Genomic DNA, 18,092 nt, shown 5'->3' on the forward strand with positions numbered 1-18,092 from the left:
GATGGGGTTTGTGAGGGGAAAGTGGGGTTTGAGGGATAAAGGATGGGGTTTGTGAGGGAAAAGTGGGGTTTGGAGGGGGAAATGTGGGGGTTTGTGAGGGAAAGTTGGGGTTTGAGGGGGAAATGTTGGGGTTTGTGAGTGGAAAGTGGAGATTTGTGATGGGGAAGTGGGTTTTTGAGGGGAAATGTTGGGTTTGGGGAGGGGAAATGATGGGGTTTTGGGAGGGGAAAGTGGGGTTCTGAGGGGTAAATATTGGGTTTTGTGAGGGAAAAGCTCGTTTTTGGGGAGGGAGAAGGCGCTTTGGGGAGAGGAAGAGCGGCTTTGGAAGGGGAGGAGTTTGGGATTGGAGGAGAAGGGTTTAGTTTTGAGAGAGGAAAGATTTGGGACAGGGGAGCTGATTTTGAGGGGGAAAATTGCTTTTCTAGGGGGATAAAAGTTGTTTTGGAGACAAAAAAAGTTACTTTTAGGGGGTAAAGTTGCTTTCTGGGGCAGAAAAGTCACTTTTCCAGAGGAGAAAAGTTGTTTTCAAGGGAGAGAAGTCACTTCTAGGGGAGGAAAGTTAGATTTGGGAAGGGGAAGCTCACTTTTTTTCAGGGGGAGAGTTGCTTTTGTGGAAGAAAAGGTGGTTTTTTGAAGGAGAAAAAGCACTTTGGGGGTGAAAAGTCAACTTTTGGGGACAAAAGTAGCTTTTGGGGAACAAAAGGTGCTTTATTAGGTGAGAAAAGTTTCTTTTTGGGGCAAAAAGTAACTTTTTGGGGAGGGTTGAATGTTACTTTTGAGGAGGAATAGCTGCTGCTTAGAGGACAAAAACTGCATTTGGGATTGGGAAGTTACTTTGGTGGGAGAAAAGCCACTTTTGGGGGACGAAAGTTGCTTTTTAGGGAACAAAAGGTCCTTTTTGGGGGTGAGAAAAGTTTCTTTTTATTCAAAAAAGTACCTTTTTGGGAAGAAGGTTCCTTTTGGGGAAGAAAAATCGCTTTTTGGAGTGGAAAAGTTGCGTTTGGGAGGGGAGAAAAGTCAGGTTTAGGGGACAAAAGGTGCTTTATTGGGAGAGAAGACACTCTTGGGTGAGAAAAGTTACTTGGAGGGGAGGAAGCTACTTTTAAGGGAAGAAAAATCACATTTTGGGGGATAAGAGTCACTATTGCAGAGGGAAAAGTTGGTTTTGGGGGACAAAAGTTACTTTTGGGGGACAAAAGGCAGTTTGGGGATGGAAAGTCCCTTTTGAGGGCAGGAAAGTTACTTTTAGGGGAAGAAAAGTCACTTTTGAGGGACAAAAATTGCTTTTTCAGGGAGAAAAGACACTTGGTTTTGAGGGGGAAGTTACTTTTGGGAGAGGAAAAGTCATTTTGGGGTGAAGAAAAGCCACTTTCAGGAGGAGAAAAGTTGCTTTTGGGGGACAAACATCCTTTTTGGAGGGGGAGCAAAGTTTTGGGGGGCGGGGAAAGTTACCTTGGGAAATAAAAGCCACTTTTGTGGGGGAAAGAAGTTGCATGTTTGGGAGAGAAGTCCCTTTTAGGGGGAGGAAACTATTTGGGGATGGAGACAAGTTATTTTTGGGGAAGGAAAAGTCACTTTTTTGTTGATAAAAGCAACTTCTGGGGGGGGGAGAAAAGTTCCTTTCTAGTGACAAAAGTCCCTCTTGGGGAGAGCAGAGCTGCTTTTGGGGGAGAAAAGTCCCTTTCTGGAGACAAAAGTAAGTTGGGAGGGGGACCATTCTTGGAGAGCAGCTACTTTTTGGTGAGAACTCACTGTTTTGGGCAGAAGTCACTTTTTGGGGGGAAGAAACCTCCACACTCTTTGGAGGGGTTGTCCTTCAGAGAAGTGATCACTTTTGGGGGTGAAATTGCTCTTTTGGGTGCCAAGTCACATTTGGTACAGGGTGAAGTGGCTTTTGGGTGGGGGGAGAACAACTGCTTTTTGGGGAGAGAAGTTGCTGGGGGGGGCACCTTTTAGAAGGTGCTCTTTGGGGTGAAAACCCCCTTTTTTGGGGGGGAACATCATCCAGGGGCAGAGTTTGGGATAGTTTTCCTGCAGCACCCGGACAGGGGATGGCAGAGGGGATCAGGGACAGGCGGGAGCCAGCACTTGGCAGCTCCCGGCCGCATCCCAATATCCCGACTCCCCCCGTGACAGGACCACCCAGCCCGAGGAGGAGGAAAAGAACTAAACAGGCAAACCCTCCTCACAGAGTTTGTGACGGCTCCAACGAGCAGCAGAGGGTTCTCTGATGTCTTCTCCCTGGCTGTGCTGCCCCTTGTCCCCTTCATCCCCCTTCTTTTTGAGGTGCTGCAGCCATAACGCTACTGAGGTGATGGGGGTGCTGCATAGGAAGGACCTTGTCCCCCAGTGCCGTCCCGCCGTCCCCCCCCGCCATTGTCCTGTCACCACCACACAGAGCCGCACAGGACCACAGGGCCCAGCCTCATCTCTTTATTCCCCCTTCCACAAGGGGTTCAGCACCCCATGGAGGTGTTTGAGCCCTCCTGGGGGCAGACATGGGACCCCAGCCCTGGGCTAAGGAAGCACCCATGGGTCAGCACTGGGCAGGACACCCTCCTCTTCCTCTTTCTTCCAGGTAGACACACTGCTGATGGCTCCTGCTCCCAGCCAGCAAGCAAAGCCCTCAACTGTCTCATGGGTCACCCGCAGGATGCCAATGGGGTTTGTGGCACCAGTGATTGGAAGAACTTACCCAGTTCTGGAGCCAGAAGTGGCCCGGATAAAGGCAGCTCAGGGCATGGACGGACTGACAGACAAATGCCCATCTCCACGAGGGCATCGGAGATGGGAAGCACATCCCAGTGCTTCAAGCACAATATGCACACCAGCTTGGAGTCCCCCAGGACAGACAGAGAGACAGCAGTTTGGTCCCCCAAACAGGGCACAGCAGCTTGGTATGTCCCAGCTAAGCCCGGCCACAGTGCACAGATCCAGCATCCATAGCTCCAGCCTTCCTCTTCTCCAGCACAGTCCCTTCAGCTCTTCCTATGGATCCAGGGTTTGGATGTCCTGGCAGGGACAGACGCTGCAATGCACTGGGATCAGTACAAGGGGTCTGCCCGGTGCTGCTGGTTGTAGAGCTGCAGTTTGATCTGGTCTCTGATCTGGCTGATGAGGATCTGAGCCAGCAGGATGCCCACCAGCTGTGGATGAGGGAGAGGAAGAAGATGACGGGGTACAACAGGAGGATATCACCCCACTGTCCTACAAGTGGGTGACATGGCTCCTGGCAAGGACAACATCCCACCACCCCAAACCCTGCCTCCCCTGGGGCTGCAGTGTGACACATCATTAAGGTATCTCCCAAATGCCCCCCCCCCCCCCGTTACCTGTGGGGCTGCCAGCCCCAGCGCAATGCCCCCCAGCAGGAAGAGGTTCCTGTTGATCCAGTTGACCAAGCTGTCGATGCAGCCATGGGTGTAGATGACAGCGCTGGCCTCCACATAGCCCATGGCCTGTATGCCATGTCCACACATGGTGTTGATGACAACCTGGGGACAAAAACCGCACCCGGCTGGACTGGGGCGTCCCTGCCTCTTCTGGGAGCTCTGCCCCCATCCACAGAATGGAAGAGGAGGAGCAGATCTCCCAGGAGGACACCAGCCTCACCTCGTCGTCATCCGGCAGGCAGCAGGAGAAGGGGACAGAGCAGCGTTCCCGGCTGGGGTTGTCCGTGGTGCAGTTGAAGTACATGTTCTGGGACCAGTCCTTGTAGGAGATACCCCCACAGCAGCTGAACTGTGACGGAGAGAGGACACGGGGCTTCACCATGACCCCAAATCCCCACAGAGAAGTCACTTGACATCCCTGACCTCATGGATTTCAGCCTGAGCCACGAGATCCACACCGCGCACCTCCTTCTGCCCAAAGTCAATGAGGTTCTGCAGGTCCAGGTCATCCCGGTAGTGCACGATGGCACCATTGATGATCTCACTGACCTTCCCGCGTGCCTGCAACAGGGACATCAGTGATGCCACCACCCAATGGGACAGGCTTGGGGTCCCTCAGCCCCTGACCCCTCCAGCAGTCACCTTATCGGAGAAGACAAAGCCCAGCACGCCAGCGACCAGCTGCAGGAAGAAGATGATGGCCAGGCAGATGGAGAACTGCGGGCGAGAGGAGTGTGATGGCCAGGGAGGATCACAACAAAGTGGCCCCAGTCTCGTGGGGTGGCCCAGGGGAGGTCCCCACGTGCCCATGGACTCACCGCCTGCAGCAGGACGATGTTCTCCCGTAAGGAGCCAATGCAGCCACAGAAGGCAATGAGGAAGGTGAGGACACCGACCACGATGAGGAGGATGGCGGGGTCCACCACCAGGCACGCCATGGTCGCCTCTGCCATGGTGAGCCATCACCACCGGCACTCCAACACCCCCACCAGAGCAGGGGGGGCACTGAGGAGCCTCAGTGTTGTGTCCCCCCGAGCCCCCCAACCTCACCTGCGTGCTTCAGCAGCCAGGCATAGACCCCCACTGCCACCATCACCATGGAGATCACCTGCAGAGCAAGACCATGGGTGGGCACCACTGGCTGCCATCCCCATGGATTCAGGGCTGGAAGTGGGCCCTCACGGTCAGACCTGCTGCCTCAGTCTCCCCTTGTATACCCCATATGGAGCTGGCTGGGGAGGGGACACAGAGCCCAACACAGGGATGTGGCTTGTCGGAAGCAAGAAGCTTCCTCAAAGATGGGATCTGAAACACGGAAACACCCCTCCAGAAAGTCCCCACTTCCAAAAAAAAACCAAAACTATAAAAACAACCATTAAAACATTAAAAAATACCCCCAAAATATAAAAGAAAAAATAATGTATAAACTCACACCCCCCCCAACATGTCAAATTGCTCATGGGGGGCCCAAAGGTGCCCAAGAGATGTGGTTTGGGTGTCGATGGCACCTAATGGGTGACAGCCACTCACCCCAGTGGCCCTGTTTTGGATGGGGGACACCCTCAAAAGGGCTGTGGCACCCCAAAGGGTGCAGAAAGCAACAGGTTTGGGGGGGTGTCTTCCACGGGGGGCACCCATGGGTGACAGCATGAGCATAAGGTACCCCAAAAGCCCTTGTGGGGTGGGGGGACCCAGCCGAGCCGACCCCCGCATAGCCCCAGTGATAAAGAGAGTCGTGGGATGGGGGGAATCCTGGGATGGGGGTGTCCCATGGGGTGCAGTAATTGGGACAGCCTTAAGGGTGAGGGTCCTTGGTGAGCCCCCGAGATGGGGGTTCCTGGTGGGTACCTCAGTATGGGGGGCCCCCGGTGACACCCCCCTGGTATGGGGGACCCCGGTGTCACTCACCCAGAAGAGCATGTTGAAGAAGAAGAGCACGAACTTCACTATGGGGCTCACGAAGGAGAAATCCTCCTCGGGGGACACCGTGGCCCCCGCCTCCGGACTCTCCATGGCCGAGCCGAGGGGAGCCGAACCGGGCCGAACGGAACCGAGCCGAGCCGAACGGAGCCGAACTAGGCCGAACGGAGCGGAGCGAACGGAACCGAAAGGAGCCGAACGAAACCGAACCAGTCCCCTAGCCTACAGACCTCGCAGCGCTGGGGAGCACCAGGGCCCGCCTCCTCCTTCGGCCGCTCCGCTCATTGGTCCGTCCAGCCTATTCTGCTGTCCTATTGGTTCTTCGCTCCGTCGCTCAGCTGCCGCCGGGTACTCACACACAGACCCCCGCCGCACCTGTTCACGGGTTAAAGGGCCAGCGCACCTCCGCCTTAAAGGGCCAGCGCACCCTGTTTGTCCATCATTGCTGACTGACAAGCTGAATCCCTCCTGGCTGATCCCGCAGCCCCAAAACCGCCCGAATCATGCTGTCCCTGCCCCAGAGACCCCCGTCCTGGCAGGATGGCTTTGTGACAGCCCTCAGGGGGACACAAGGGGACAGCTGGGGTGCAGGAGATCCTTCAGTCCTGAAACGCACCCAGATGGGGAGATTTGGGAGTTCCCTGAAAGGGCAAAGCCGAGCCTCTGACCCCGGATTTGCAGAAATCACCCCAAACCCAACAGTGCTGATGCTCTGTCCCAGTGACCTCACAGATATGGGGGATTTGGAGGCCAAAGCCTGGCACTTCCTCTCCCTGCTGCTAAAATCTATGAGCTGAGTTTAAAATGGGAAGTTTTGGTGGTTTTCTTCCCATTTCCCTTAATTTGGTGTGTCTGCTGTGTCACACACCACACACACACACCCGTTGCCCTATCCCCGAGGCACATGGGGCGGGTCCTCTTTGCCTAGGGGAGAGTCCCCTCACATTGTTATCTATTATCCTATTTACTATCCTATCTATTACTGTTACTCTTCTCCCCCAGGGTTTATTAGGGCTGGAAATCCCCAAGGAGCAGCCGCTGGTGCCATCATGGCCCTTCCCAGAGGAAGGACAGAGCTTGGGGCAGAGGAACTGAAACCAAAACCCCTCTTCTTGCTCTTAGGGTCACCAAGGCCACCAGTGATGGCATCCACCACATGTCACCAGGGAGCCACTCCCTGGCCCCACCACCCCAGGAGGTGTTTGCTATGAATGCTGATGGAAGAACCCCCCCATGGCCCCAGAATGCCATGAGTGATGGCTGTGGGTCTCCAAAGAGCCACCTCGGGCAGCCCATGAGGTCCTGGTGGGGCTGAACGTACCCTGGTCCTCACAGCACTGGTTCTGCCCCTGTGAGGAAGATGAAGGTGCCTGTGTTGGCACAAGGAGGCACTGTCCTCTCATCACATCTATCCGTTCATCCATCAGACCTGTACCTCCACATGTGATATCTGTGTACCCCTCAGCAGATCTGTGTGTCTACCCATTGTATTTATGTGTCCACCCACCAGATCTCTGTGTCCATCCATCAGATCTAGATCTCCGCTCCCAAGGAACAAGGGATGGGACAAGAGGAAACGGCCTCAAGCTGCACCAGGGCAGGTTTAGATGGAGCTGAGGAACAATTCCTTCCCCAGAGGGTGCTCAGGCATTGGAACAGGCTGCCCAGGGCAGGGCTGCAGTCACCGTCCCTGCAAGTGTTCACACACCGTGGAGACGAGGCCTCAGTGCCATGGGTTAGTGGTGGCCTTGGCAGTGCTGGGAACGGTTGGGCTGGATGAGCTTAAAGGGCTTTTCCCACCTGGCTGATTCTGTGTTTCTATGACTCTGTGTCCACCCGTCAGACCCGTACATCCCCGTGCCCGGGAAGCCGGGAGCTGGCTGGCCGTGGGGCAGGGAGCGCCTGGACACACGTGTGTGCCTGTCCATGCGTGTGCCTGCACACGTGTGTGCCCAGGGGCGGGCGCTGCTGCGCCGCTGAACGGACGGGTCTGTGCACCCCGCTGCGGGAGGGAGGGACCGGCTGCGGGGGTGGGCCGGGACCGGGATAGGGCCGGGACCGAGAGGGGACACGGGGGCTCACGGACAGAAACGCCCCGCTGCCGCCACCGCGCTGCGGGACACGGGCAAGGACGGGGGCGTGGCCAAGGCAGAGGGGGCGTGACCAGGGGCCGTGATCAGGATGTGATTGGATGGGGCGGGGACATGGGCGTGGCCATCCCTTCCCGCCGTCGTCAGCGCGGCTCGGCGGGCGCGGGGTTTCGGGGGAGCTTGGGGACACCCCCGTCAACCGGGACCCCCACATTCCTTCCCAGCACCGAGACCCCCCATGTCCCCCCGGACCCCCGTGTCCCATCCCCACCCCCCGGGACCCTCACAGCCCTTCCCGACCCCAGCTCCCCCTTTCCCCATCCCTGCTCCCGGACCCCTATACCCTGCTGGAATGTGGGGTGCAGGCAGGGGTGCCCCGGTAAGGAGGGGTCATCTCCCTCTCCAGAGCAATGGCTTTATTTGGGGACTGCCCCTCCACACCCCCAGCACCCATCCTGCCCCCCACCCAGGGTCCTTGTCCCCCCAGATCCTATTGAAGGAGCCGGGGCCGCATGCTGTCCTGGGCACACCGGAGCTGCTGGGGCTGGGGTGGCCTCAGACACTGGAACTTTTCATGTCACCCAGAGCCACCGGTGCTGCTCCTGCTCCTGCTCCTCCTCCTCCTGCTCCGCCCACCCGCGATGGGGGTGATGGTGAGACGGGACCGTGGGACCCCCATGTGCCACTCATGGGTGCCCCACGCAGAGCTGCTCCCACCCACATCCCTGTCCTGTTTCCATCCCCATCCCAGTTCCCATTCCTAATCCCATCCTGTTCCCATCCTTGTCCCCATTCCCGTCCCTATCCACATCCCCATCTCATTCCTATCCCAGCCCATCCCCATCCCATCTCCACCGAGCCCATCTCCATTCCCATCCTGTCCCCATCCCAATCCCATCCCATTCCCATCCTGTCCCCCTCCCAAACCCATCCCATTCCCATCCCTATCACAGGTCCGTCCCCATGCCAATCTCATCCCCATCCTGTCCCCATCCAAATCCCAGCCTGCTTCCATCCCCATCCCAGTCTCATCAATATCCTAATCCCTTCCCCATCCCTGTCCCCATCTCAGCCTGTCCCCATACCCATCCCTATCCTGTTCCCATTCATATTGCAGCCCATCCCCATCCCAGTCTCATCCCCATCCAAATCCCGTCCCCATCTCTGTCCTCATCCCATCCCGCCCCAGTCCCTATTCCAATCCCATCCCAATCCCGACCCTGTTCCCATTCTAATCTGTCCCCATTCCATCCCAACCCCATCCCCGTCTCCTCCCCATCCCAGCTCTACCTTCACCAAGCATCCAGGATCAGACCACTCCCCCTTCCCCAAATCCCACGCCAACCAAACGGGATGTCCCCAATGGACACACACACACCACACCACACACCCCCCCGCCGCAGCACCCACCTCGCCTCCCGCAGCACCCGCAGCGGCAGCACATCACCACCCCGATGGCCACCGCCGTGAAGGCAGCCACGAGGACGCACACCACCGTGATCATGTCCGGCTCCGCGCCCCTGGGCACCTCTGCGGAGCATCACAGGGACAGGATGGGACCCCCCAGCCTGTGGTACCCCCAAAGTGCAGATCCCACCCAGCGGCTGCTCCGTGTGCTGCCCCCTCGCCTCCCCATCACCAGCCCCACTCACCGCCCGCCGTGGGCTGCAGGACCAGGCTGCAGAGGAGCTGCGGGGGGGCAGCACCGGCCACGTAGCAGGAGTAATTCCCGAAGTCGGGATCGCTGAGGTTCCTCAGGAGCAGGGCCAGGCCGGCGCCCTCCGGCCCCCCGGCGCAGAAGGACACCCGGCCCCTAAAGCGGTTGTCGGGCTCCTCTGGTGGGCTCCAGCCCGGCTCCGGTGGGAGCCAGCCCAGGCGGTGCCGGAGGACGGGAATGGGTTGGTGGGTCCCATTGTGGTGGGTGCAGCTGAGGGTGACCCCCCGCAGGTGACCCCAAGGCTGGGTGCTGCAGGGCAGGCAGGCGTCATCCCCGATGGACGCGGTGATGGTGACGGGGGGCTGGTCTGTGGGGTGGGGGAACACAGTGGGGTCACACATCCCATGATCCAGTCAACCAGGAGCCCTGGGATGGGGATATGGGGTGGGATAGAGCCAGATACCCCATGGGATAGTGAGATAGAGGTGTCCCTGTTAGATCCTGGGTGCTGACACAGGACTGGAGGGACACAGTGGGATCACCATGCTCCAGGGATGGGCATTTAGGGGTGGGATGTAGCAAGACACCCCATGGGATAGTGGGACACGGGGGACCCTGTTGGATCCTTGGTGCTGGCACAGGGGCAACATTGATGCTGGGTCCTGGCACAGGGTTGGGGGGACACAGTGGGGTCACCCATCCCATGCTCCAGTACCACCAGGAGCCCAGATATGGGGATATAGGGGTGGGATGGAGCTGGACACCCCATAGGATAGCAGGACACATTGGATCCTGGGTCCTGGCACTGGGCTGGGACAGGGGACCCATTAAAGCCAGGTGCTGGCACATAGGGCTGAGCAGCGGCTCCTGCCAAGGCCGAGAGCCCGGGGATGCCAAGAGCCGCCCCATGAGTCACCACCATGCAGGGAACGGCTCCCCTGCCTGCGGCCGCCTCGCCCCTGCCCCTGGGACTCCATCGTGCCCACATATGGGGGTCCTCAGGGAGGGGTGATGGGAGGGCTCTGTCCTGGACCCCCTACCCCACTGCTCGGGGGTACCTGCAGCAGCCAGGGCCCAGAGCACCACGATGGGGACCAGCACCATCCTGCCGGCATCCGGACCCACCACCTGAGAAACCGAATGTATCACCCCCATCAATGGGACACCCCGAAATCAGATCCCCATGGTGGAGGGGGGACCTGCTGGGGCAGGCAGGGGCAGGGTACGGCTGGGGAAGGCAGGGGAGGTGCTTGTAGAGCAGGGTCTGGGGCAGCTGGAGAGCAGGGTCTGGGATAGTTATAGGGCAGGGTCTGGGGTACATATAGGACAGGGACTGGGGCAGCTAATGGGCAGGGGATGAGGTATTTATAGGGGAGGGTCTGGTATACCTACAGGGCAGACGCTACAGCAGCTATAGAGAAGGGTCTGAGGTACACAAAGGGCAGGGTCTATGGGGTACATATAGGGGAAGGTCTGTGACAGTCAGATAGCAGGAGCTGGGGCAGCTATAGCGCAGGTCTGGGGCAGGTCTATAGGGGTGGGTCTGGGGCAGGTCTATAGGGGTGGGTCTGGGGTATCTATAGGGCGGTACAGGGCCGGGCAGTGGGCAGCAGCTCCCGCCCCAGGGATGCTCTGGGGTCCGGCAGCTCCCGTCACGGCTGGGGAGCGGAGCCGGGCGGGGGGGGGCACACGCGGAACCGCTCCCGCCCCCGCCCCTCACCGTGGTGTCCGGACGCGCCCGCTCTCCGGCGTCGCGCTGAGCCCCCAGAGCCGCGGCGGCGCCACCGTCCGGCCCCGCCCCTTCATGCACAGGACCCGCCCACAGCCACCGCCCGGGCCCGCCCCTCCACGGCCAAGCCCCGCCTCTCGCAAGATTGAACCACGCCCACAGGCGCAGTCCGAACCCCCCGAGGCCACGCCCCATCATTACAAAGCCCCGCCCCTCTCACCATAGGCCACGCCCACATATACGGCCCGGACCCCACCCCGTCCTTGCCCCGCCCACCACGGGTGAGACCCGCCTACTGCTGCCCGCGGCCGGGGGTGACCGCTCCAGTGTGTCCGTGACGGGAGAGACACGTCACGTTACGTCACATGACGTCATCATAGTACGTCACATCACCTAATACAACGTAATCGATACGATATGAGACTAGACTCTGACAGAATAAATGGGACACATAAGAGCAGAACAGAATAAATCACACCTTTATTACAGATAACCCCAAAATGACCTCTAGGAAAGCAAGGAGATACAGATACATGCATAAATATATCGATAAGAAGATATAAATGTGGCCATTTATATCTTATATATATTTAACATTTAATGTAATAAATATTTAGATTTAATTTTAATCTATAAATATATCTATATTTAATCTATACAGATATAACAAGAATGAAGTAAATATGAATGTATTACAAGTTATTAGGTAATTGCAGCTGGTGATGTAAGTGGATACAACACTTCCAAAAACATACAGCACCAATCTGATTTATATTACATACAACAGCAGAATATTTCGATTTTCATATTGAACACATAACAGAAAATACTTATATTCTTAGGGTATAAAATATACATTTATATGCTCTAAAATTAGATCAGAACAGAGCAGAATAGTATCACATCTGTCTACTAAAGTCAGTGCAAAATTACCCCAGGAAAGCAAGTGTGTGTATATAGACATATAGATATAGGTATAGATATATAGATACAAATATATATAGAGAGATAAAGATACATGTAGATATATAGATAAAGATGTAGATATAGATATAGACCTAGAGATAGAGAATAAATATATATTGCAAGTTATTAGGTAATTCAAACTGGTGGCATTAATTACAGAACTGTACAGCAACAACCCGTTGCATGGTACATACAAAAAGTATTATATTGATATTTTCACACTGTATGCAAAATAACATATTGAGGATATGATATTACAATGTAAAAGATGTAATATAATGAGATAGAATGTATAATATAATGTAACATAGCATAATGTAACATTATAATATAATATAATATAATATAATGTAATAATGTATTATAATATATAATATAATGGTGGAATTCAAATAGAATAGAGTAGAAAATAATAATGTCACATCTCTACTGCAAGTCACTACAAAATTAGCACTAGGAAAGCAAGTGGATACATATATATGTGTATATACAAAACCAAGAATAAAGCCAATATCATCAGATTATAAGTCACTGGATAATTGCAGCTGGTGATGTAAGTGGATGCAACGCTGCCAAAAATACACGATAATAATTTGTTGTGTGTTTCAGGCAGAAATTAGAATCTTGGTCTTTTTATATTGCATAGAACATACGCAGTAGTTGTATTTTTATTATATGTTATATATTACATAGTAGATAGTATATAGCATACACTATATATTTATCCATCACTGCCAGGGATGGAGCATTCACAGCTTCCTTGGATAACCTGTGCTGGTGCCTGACGGGTTGATGGCCTGATTGAATCAGGAGAAGGCAGGAGCATGATTGTCATCACTGGATGTGATCTGATCAGTATACAACAACGATCACGAGAGGGCAAGGAAATCAAAGGAGTTTTCCCTCAAACTCCTCTCCTTCGGGTGCTCCTGGTGGCCCACACATTGGTTTCGGCTCCAGGCTCATTGCCAAGGAGGAGGATGAGGGATAAGGTCAGACCAAGGATCTGGGGGAGACAACCTGAGTAACAACAGATGGTTTCACTGCCCACTGCTGGGGAAGGAGATGCTCATTTCTCCGACAGCTGCCTACCTCCCGTGTGGAGCTGCAAGGAGGTGTTTGGAAGGAGAATGGTCTTCTTGTGGAGATGAGCCGGGATGGTTCACCCAGCAGGCAACTGATAGTCCTCATTCTTTACTATGGAGCGGTGCTCAGAGAAGCTGTGGCTGCCCCATCCCTGGCAGTGTTCAAGGCCAGGTTGGGCACAGGGGCTTGGAGCAAGCTCCTCTAGTGGAAGGTGTCCCTGCCTGTGGCAGGGGGTTGGAACTGGATGAGCTTTAAGATCCCTTCCAACACAAACAAGGCTGGGATTCGACGATCCTATGATCATTTATACCTGAAGTCCAGGTTCCACCACAGTTGTCATCAAAAGCTGTCCAGATCAGCCAATGAAGACCATCATAGTCTACCAGTTGGCGAAAGCAGTGACCCTACCATCAAGATAACCATCATACAGGTGGTTGAGGTTTGGGGCTCCCAGGTCCAAGAGCCAACTCACAGTTGAGTTTTAAGCAGTCCCTTCAGGAAAACCATTGTGCTGGGGATGATGAGGGATGTTGGAGAGGCACCACATTCCTTGGGCTTCAGCCCATCTCTGTCCATCTTTAGAAACAGGATCCATTGTCTGATGGGGTAGAAACCATGGTCCTAATCCCAAACCTCCCATTTATCGGGAGTCTATGTTACAAATACTTGCCATGAGGACCACAAGGATCTACCAGCCCTCAGGTTGTCCTAAGGTGGGCACAGAGCCGCCTGACCATTGCGCCATTGGAGATGGGGAGAGTGAGTGTGCTCCTCGAGAGACCAACACCAACGCTTTCAAGGTCCTTTGGACAAGGGATCTGCTTGATGGTTCCACCTGGATCCATGATCCATGCCCTAGACTTGCATCATCAGACCAAGCCATCACGTCCTGGGTGTCCTCTTTGACCCATCATGGTGCGCTGTGAGCATCAGCATCGTCTGGATTGTGCTTGGCTGTGTAATTCCCTGGGGAGAAGAAGAATCCCCCCGTCTTTCAAGGATGGAGAACAGGGTCCATAACTTAAGGGTGCATCTCCAGCGATGGCTCCAGTATCCAACAGGGAGGAAGCCAGCAGAGCTTCATCCCATGGTGACCACCACCATGGAGAATATTGCCACCCCAAGGTGCACCCAGACCATATAGAAGTGAACTGGGCTCTATGGGGAGCTCATTGCCACAATCCCGATGGCATCCTCCTTCCATGACTCCTCCATGTAGGCTGAAGAGGTCTATGTAGAGGACTCAATAGAGGTTGGGTCATGGCTTGATGGATACCCACTTCCCTTCTGGATGGGCTGGGATGTGGTTACACCTTCTCCAGACCCTACCAGGAGAGTCCATTCCCTTAAATACCACCTGGATGCATTTCCAGTGCGATTTGTTGGGATTTGATCAGGATTTGTCACCCAAGTGCCCCATGAACTTCTGCTCTGGGATTTGGTTTATCCTTCATGAATATATTGATATAATAACTGGGATGGATCCCAAAGTTTCTGGATGCAGGAAGCTGCTTGACTGGCCAGTCCCAAACCCTCTTATAGAATCATAGAATAGTTTGGGTTGGAAAGGACCTTAAGATCATCCAGTTCCACCCCCCCTGCCATGGGCAGGGACACCTCACACTAAACCGTCTCCCCCACTCTTCCTGCAGGAAACCCCATAAATGGCTCCATTTTGGGTCTTGTTCCTTCCTTTTTGTGCCAGATCATTTGGTTTTGACAAAGGGGCGCCAGTCCCCCACTGGAGGTGGAATTCGGGTCTGGATCAGCCCCACATCCATGTTTGGAGCCGGAACATGGGCCTGGAGGCAGCTCAGTGCTGGGAACGGGGGATCTGGCTCACTGTGTGTCCCCAGTGGGACACTGGGGTCTGGATTTGCTCTTTCTCATCATCTGGCTGGACACATTGATGGGAACGAGTCAAATCCAGACCCAAAGATCCCACTGGATGGCGAAGGGCTGGTGACTCTGGTGCTGTGTCCAGTATGGAAACACCACATGGACCCACCATGAGGGGTTTGCTGGGGAGGGGGACATAAGGGAAGCAGGAAAATCAGCATCAGTCCCAATGTGGGGCTTCTGCTCACTCCATATCCCTGGAGTCAAAGCCTCATCCCCTGGGACAAAGCAGAGCCAAAGCCTGGGGTTGCTGCAGCAGCTCCTTCACTCCAAGGGGACCTGGTCTGGACCTGCAAGTGCAACCCCATCTTCTTTCCTGGGGTCACATCCCTGCAGATCCTGTTATTCCTCCCCAGTTTTCAGTGGGATGAGGGCTCTGGGGAGGAGATCTCGCAGGTCAGTCCCTTCCCTAAAACAGGGAGAGAAGCACCTGTGGAGCTGAGGTGGCCCTATGGGGCTGGGGGGCTCATGGGAGGCCACTGCAGGAGATAAGGGGACCCCAGGGGCTGGGAATAGAGTTGGGAAGGAGACTGGGATAACCCTGGGCTGGGCTGTTGGGAACAGCGGGAATGGTGGGGGCACAGTGGGCCAGGCTGGGATGGGAGCCTGGGGGTGGTAGGACTCCAGTGGAATGAGGTGACAGGGAGTGTGGGACCCCAGTGGGGTGGGGTGATGGGGCTGGGATGGGTGATGGGACTCGGGGGGGGGTGTGGGGTGTGGGGTGTGGAGGAACAGGACTGGGGGTAGTGGGGCCCCAATGGGATGGGGTAATGGGACTGGGGGTGTGGGGGCACCCAGTGGGATGGAGAGATGGGACTGGGAGGAACCTCCTTGGTGGAACCTCCTTGGGCCTGGAGGAGGCATTGGGATGGGGTGACAGGATTGGATGGCAGTGGGTACCTGGTGAGAGGGGGTAACAGGACTGGGGGAGCTGTGGCATTCCAGTGGGACGGGGAGATGGGGCTGCAGTAGGGCATTGGGATGCAGTGATTGAACAGTGAGGGGGGATGTGGGACCCCGAGGGGATGGGGTAATGGGACTGGGGTTGTGGGGGCACCCAGTGGGATGGAGAGATGGGATTTGGGGGGTGTGACATGTGACAGGACCCTGGTTGCATGGGCTAACGGGACTGGGGGAAGGTGGGACTCCAATGGGATGGGATGATGGGACTGGGGGCAATGGGGCCCCGGCTGCACATGGTGACAGCATTGGGAGGTGTGGTGGGATGGAGGCACAGGACTGGGGGATACAGAGCCCTTGTGGGAGGCAGTGACAGGACTGGGGGGGCGGTGGTACCCCAGTAGGGCCCCATGGGACGGGTTGATGGGGGGGGGGGCGGTGGGACCCCCCCATCCCGGTCTATGTGTCCAGGGGTGGCCGGTCCCATAGCACCGTGCCCGGTCTGGTGCTGTGTCACGGTCCGGATGGGGGGGTCACAGCTCCGGTAACGGGCCCATCCTGCGCCCGGAGCCCCCCGGTGCCGTCGCCGCAGGTTGGGGAGTGCCCGCGGGCTCCTTCCGCGTGTGGCCGCGCCCGCCCGGACAGCTTTGAGCAACGCACCCGCAGGAGCCCCGCGGGGCCGGTGCGGACGGAGCCGGTGCGGGCGGAACCGGCGGTTAACGGCGAGGGGCGAGCGTGGATGCACCGCTCCGGGTTTGATCGTACCGGTACCGAGCGGTGCCGGGAGTAAGCGGAAAGGACGGGAGGAAGCGGAACGGATCGCAGCGGAACGGAAGGAAGCGGCCGCGTGTTTCCGGGGGGGGGGGTGGGGGGGTGAGTGCCGCGCTGCGCGGGTGCACGGTCCCGGCCCGGTACCGGAGCGCGGGGCCCGGACATGGCGGCGGGCGGAGGCTGGCGCTGAGCGGACGCGGCCATGGAGGGCGGCGGGAAGCCGGGGCTGCAGGTCGTGTACCAGGCCGTGCAGGCGCTCTACCACGACCCCGACCCCAGCGGCAAGGAGCGGGCGAGCTGCTGGCTGGGAGAGCTCCAGCGATCGGTGAGGCCCGGCGGGGACCCGGTGATCCCCCCCGCTCCATCCCCGCAGCAGTGCCCGTGAGGCGCGGCCGGGCTCCCTGGGGGCGTTATGGGGGTAACGCGGCTTTGGGGATAACCCCCCCCGTTTCCCCCCCCCCCCCCCCCCGGACCCTCTTGTGATCGGGGTTTGCTTCCCAACACAACAACGGGAATGACGGGATGAGGGGGTTGGGATGAGCCCTCGCTGTGCATGGGGGGAGGAAATGGTGCCAGGAGGGGTGTGGGGGATTGCAATGTGGATTTATCCTGAGCGTATCCCGCTGTTTGGGGTGAGGGAGATGGGGGGCATCGCCCGCCTGTCCCAGAGGCATTGAGGGGTCAGTGATGGGTCCAAAGCCCCATTCCTGTGCTCTGGAGTCTCCTATGTGACAGATAGCGAGCTGCTTCACCTCAAACCTCACCCTAAAGAGCCTAAACCTGGGAATTAATGTGTCAGTGATGGATCCAGAGCTCCATTCCTGCGCTCTGGAGTTGATATGTGGCGTATGTTGAGCTCCTTCACCCCAAACTTCACTCTAAAGAGCGAAACCTGGGAGATAACGTCTGTTTTCTGTCAATGATGGATCCAAAGCCCCATTCCTGCTCTCTGGAGTCTCTATGTGATGCACAGTGAGCTCCTTCACTCCAAACTTCACCCCAAAGAGCCTAAATGTGGGCGCTGACGTGTGTTTTGTTTCCTCACGTCATCCTGGTGGAAGCAGATTTGCTCCCTTTGGGTTGTAACCTGGAGGTGGCTTTGCTTCTCCTCTCCAAAGCCCATAGCTCCTCCTAGAGCATCGCTCCTTGTTCCCAGCCTGTGCCACCCTGGAGCAGTTTTCCCCCTCTGCTCTTCCCCACAACCCCTTTTCCTCCCTTTTCTCCCTGCTGGGCTCTTCATCCTATGGGATATTTTCCCTCCATGCTTCCCACACACGCTTCCTGGAGCCCCATCATCTCCATCAGCTTCCCATGGGCTGTTGGATCTCTTTTTACACAAACTCCTGGTTTTTCCCCTTTTTTCCTTCCTACTTCACTCCTGTTCCGCCCTGAATTTGCAGCAGGGTTTGTTTCTGCACCTGGAAACCCATCACTTGTGTGTGTGTGTGTCTGTGGATTTAAGCAGCTGCTTCCCATGTGTTATCCTCTTGGGAAGGGGCTTTGTCGTTTGGAAAGCACTTGGGGAGAATTTGGGTCCCATGGGGGGGCTCAGTGGTAGGTCCAATCCTATGGTGGTTCTTTGGTGGATCTGAGCGCTGCTGGATGTGGTTATACCCATGTATATATTATAAATATACAGATATATACATTAGAAATTATACAGATCTCATTTGGGTTAAAAA

General features: G+C 56.1%; 3 protein-coding genes and 2 long non-coding RNA genes across 8 annotated transcripts in view; 3 read left to right on the forward strand and 2 right to left on the reverse strand.

Moving 5' to 3' along the window:
• The first annotated feature begins 687 nt into the window (after positions 1-687).
• LOC134159003 (uncharacterized) lies at positions 688-2,691 on the forward strand. The gene is made up of 3 exons (XR_009962986.1): positions 688-761; positions 969-1,696; positions 2,579-2,691. It is a non-coding gene; the product is annotated as an uncharacterized LOC134159003 (long non-coding RNA).
• On the reverse strand, positions 2,414-5,475 carry TSPAN33 (tetraspanin 33). Of its 2 annotated transcripts, XM_062609479.1 has the most exons (8): positions 5,301-5,473; positions 4,443-4,500; positions 4,211-4,338; positions 4,035-4,109; positions 3,858-3,953; positions 3,613-3,741; positions 3,333-3,494; positions 2,900-3,146 (listed from the first exon to the last, which is right to left on the reverse strand). In XM_062609479.1, exons 1-8 carry the CDS (start codon positions 5,403-5,405, stop codon positions 3,045-3,047), a joined length of 855 nt encoding a protein of 284 aa, XP_062465463.1. In that variant the 5' UTR covers positions 5,406-5,473; the 3' UTR covers positions 2,900-3,044. The 2 variants fall into 2 exon arrangements, with proteins under 2 accessions (XP_062465462.1, XP_062465463.1); XM_062609478.1 differs by having other exon boundaries at positions 2,414-3,146; positions 3,333-3,741; positions 5,301-5,475.
• Positions 4,336-7,127, forward strand: LOC134159000 (uncharacterized). The gene is made up of 3 exons (XR_009962982.1): positions 4,336-4,519; positions 6,315-6,799; positions 6,844-7,127. It is a non-coding gene; the product is annotated as an uncharacterized LOC134159000 (long non-coding RNA).
• Positions 7,128-7,832: 705 nt separating this feature from the next.
• On the reverse strand, positions 7,833-10,853 carry LOC134158967 (uncharacterized). Its single transcript, XM_062609423.1, has 5 exons — positions 10,780-10,853; positions 10,118-10,187; positions 9,055-9,426; positions 8,813-8,932; positions 7,833-8,025 (listed from the first exon to the last, which is right to left on the reverse strand). The coding sequence occupies exons 2-5, from the start codon at positions 10,161-10,163 to the stop codon at positions 7,958-7,960; spliced, it is 606 nt and encodes a 201-aa protein (XP_062465407.1). The 5' UTR covers positions 10,164-10,187; positions 10,780-10,853; the 3' UTR covers positions 7,833-7,957.
• Positions 10,854-16,513: 5,660 nt separating this feature from the next.
• The window catches only part of TNPO3 (transportin 3), a 28,283-nt gene continuing 26,704 nt past the window's right edge, over positions 16,514-18,092 (forward strand). For all 3 annotated transcript variants that reach the window (XM_062609452.1, XM_062609450.1, XM_062609451.1), the window contains exon 1: positions 16,514-16,735. In XM_062609452.1, the coding sequence (XP_062465436.1) occupies positions 16,613-16,735 (123 nt within the window). In that variant the 5' untranslated portion in view covers positions 16,514-16,612. The remainder of the gene's footprint in view (positions 16,736-18,092) is intronic.

The sequence above is a fragment of the Pezoporus occidentalis genome, unplaced genomic scaffold (genome assembly GCF_034315485.1).
Source record: "Pezoporus occidentalis ecotype Australia unplaced genomic scaffold, CSIRO_AGI_Poc_V1 ctg138, whole genome shotgun sequence".
Taxonomy (NCBI): Eukaryota; Metazoa; Chordata; class Aves; order Psittaciformes; family Psittacidae; genus Pezoporus; species Pezoporus occidentalis.

Excerpts from the sequence above, each read along its gene's own strand:
- LOC134158967 (XM_062609423.1), bottom strand. The coding sequence starts at position 10,163 with ATGGTGCTGGTCCCCATCGTGGTGCTCTGGGCCCTGGCTGCTGCAG. Across the intron at positions 9,427-10,117 it reads CTGGGCCCTGGCTGCTGCAG|ACCAGCCCCCCGTCACCATC; the intron begins GTACCCCCGAGC and ends CCCACCCCACAG. Across the intron at positions 8,933-9,054 it reads CCTGCAGCCCACGGCGGGCG|AGGTGCCCAGGGGCGCGGAG; the intron begins GTGAGTGGGGCT and ends GATGCTCCGCAG.
- TSPAN33 (XM_062609478.1), bottom strand. The coding sequence starts at position 5,405 with ATGGAGAGTCCGGAGGCGGGGGCCACGGTGTCCCCCGAGGAGGATTTC. Across the intron at positions 4,339-4,442 it reads CTGGCTGCTGAAGCACGCAG|AGGCGACCATGGCGTGCCTG; the intron begins GTGAGGTTGGGG and ends TCACCATGGCAG. Across the intron at positions 3,742-3,857 it reads TTGACTTTGGGCAGAAGGAG|TTCAGCTGCTGTGGGGGTAT; the intron begins GTGCGCGGTGTG and ends TCTCCGTCACAG.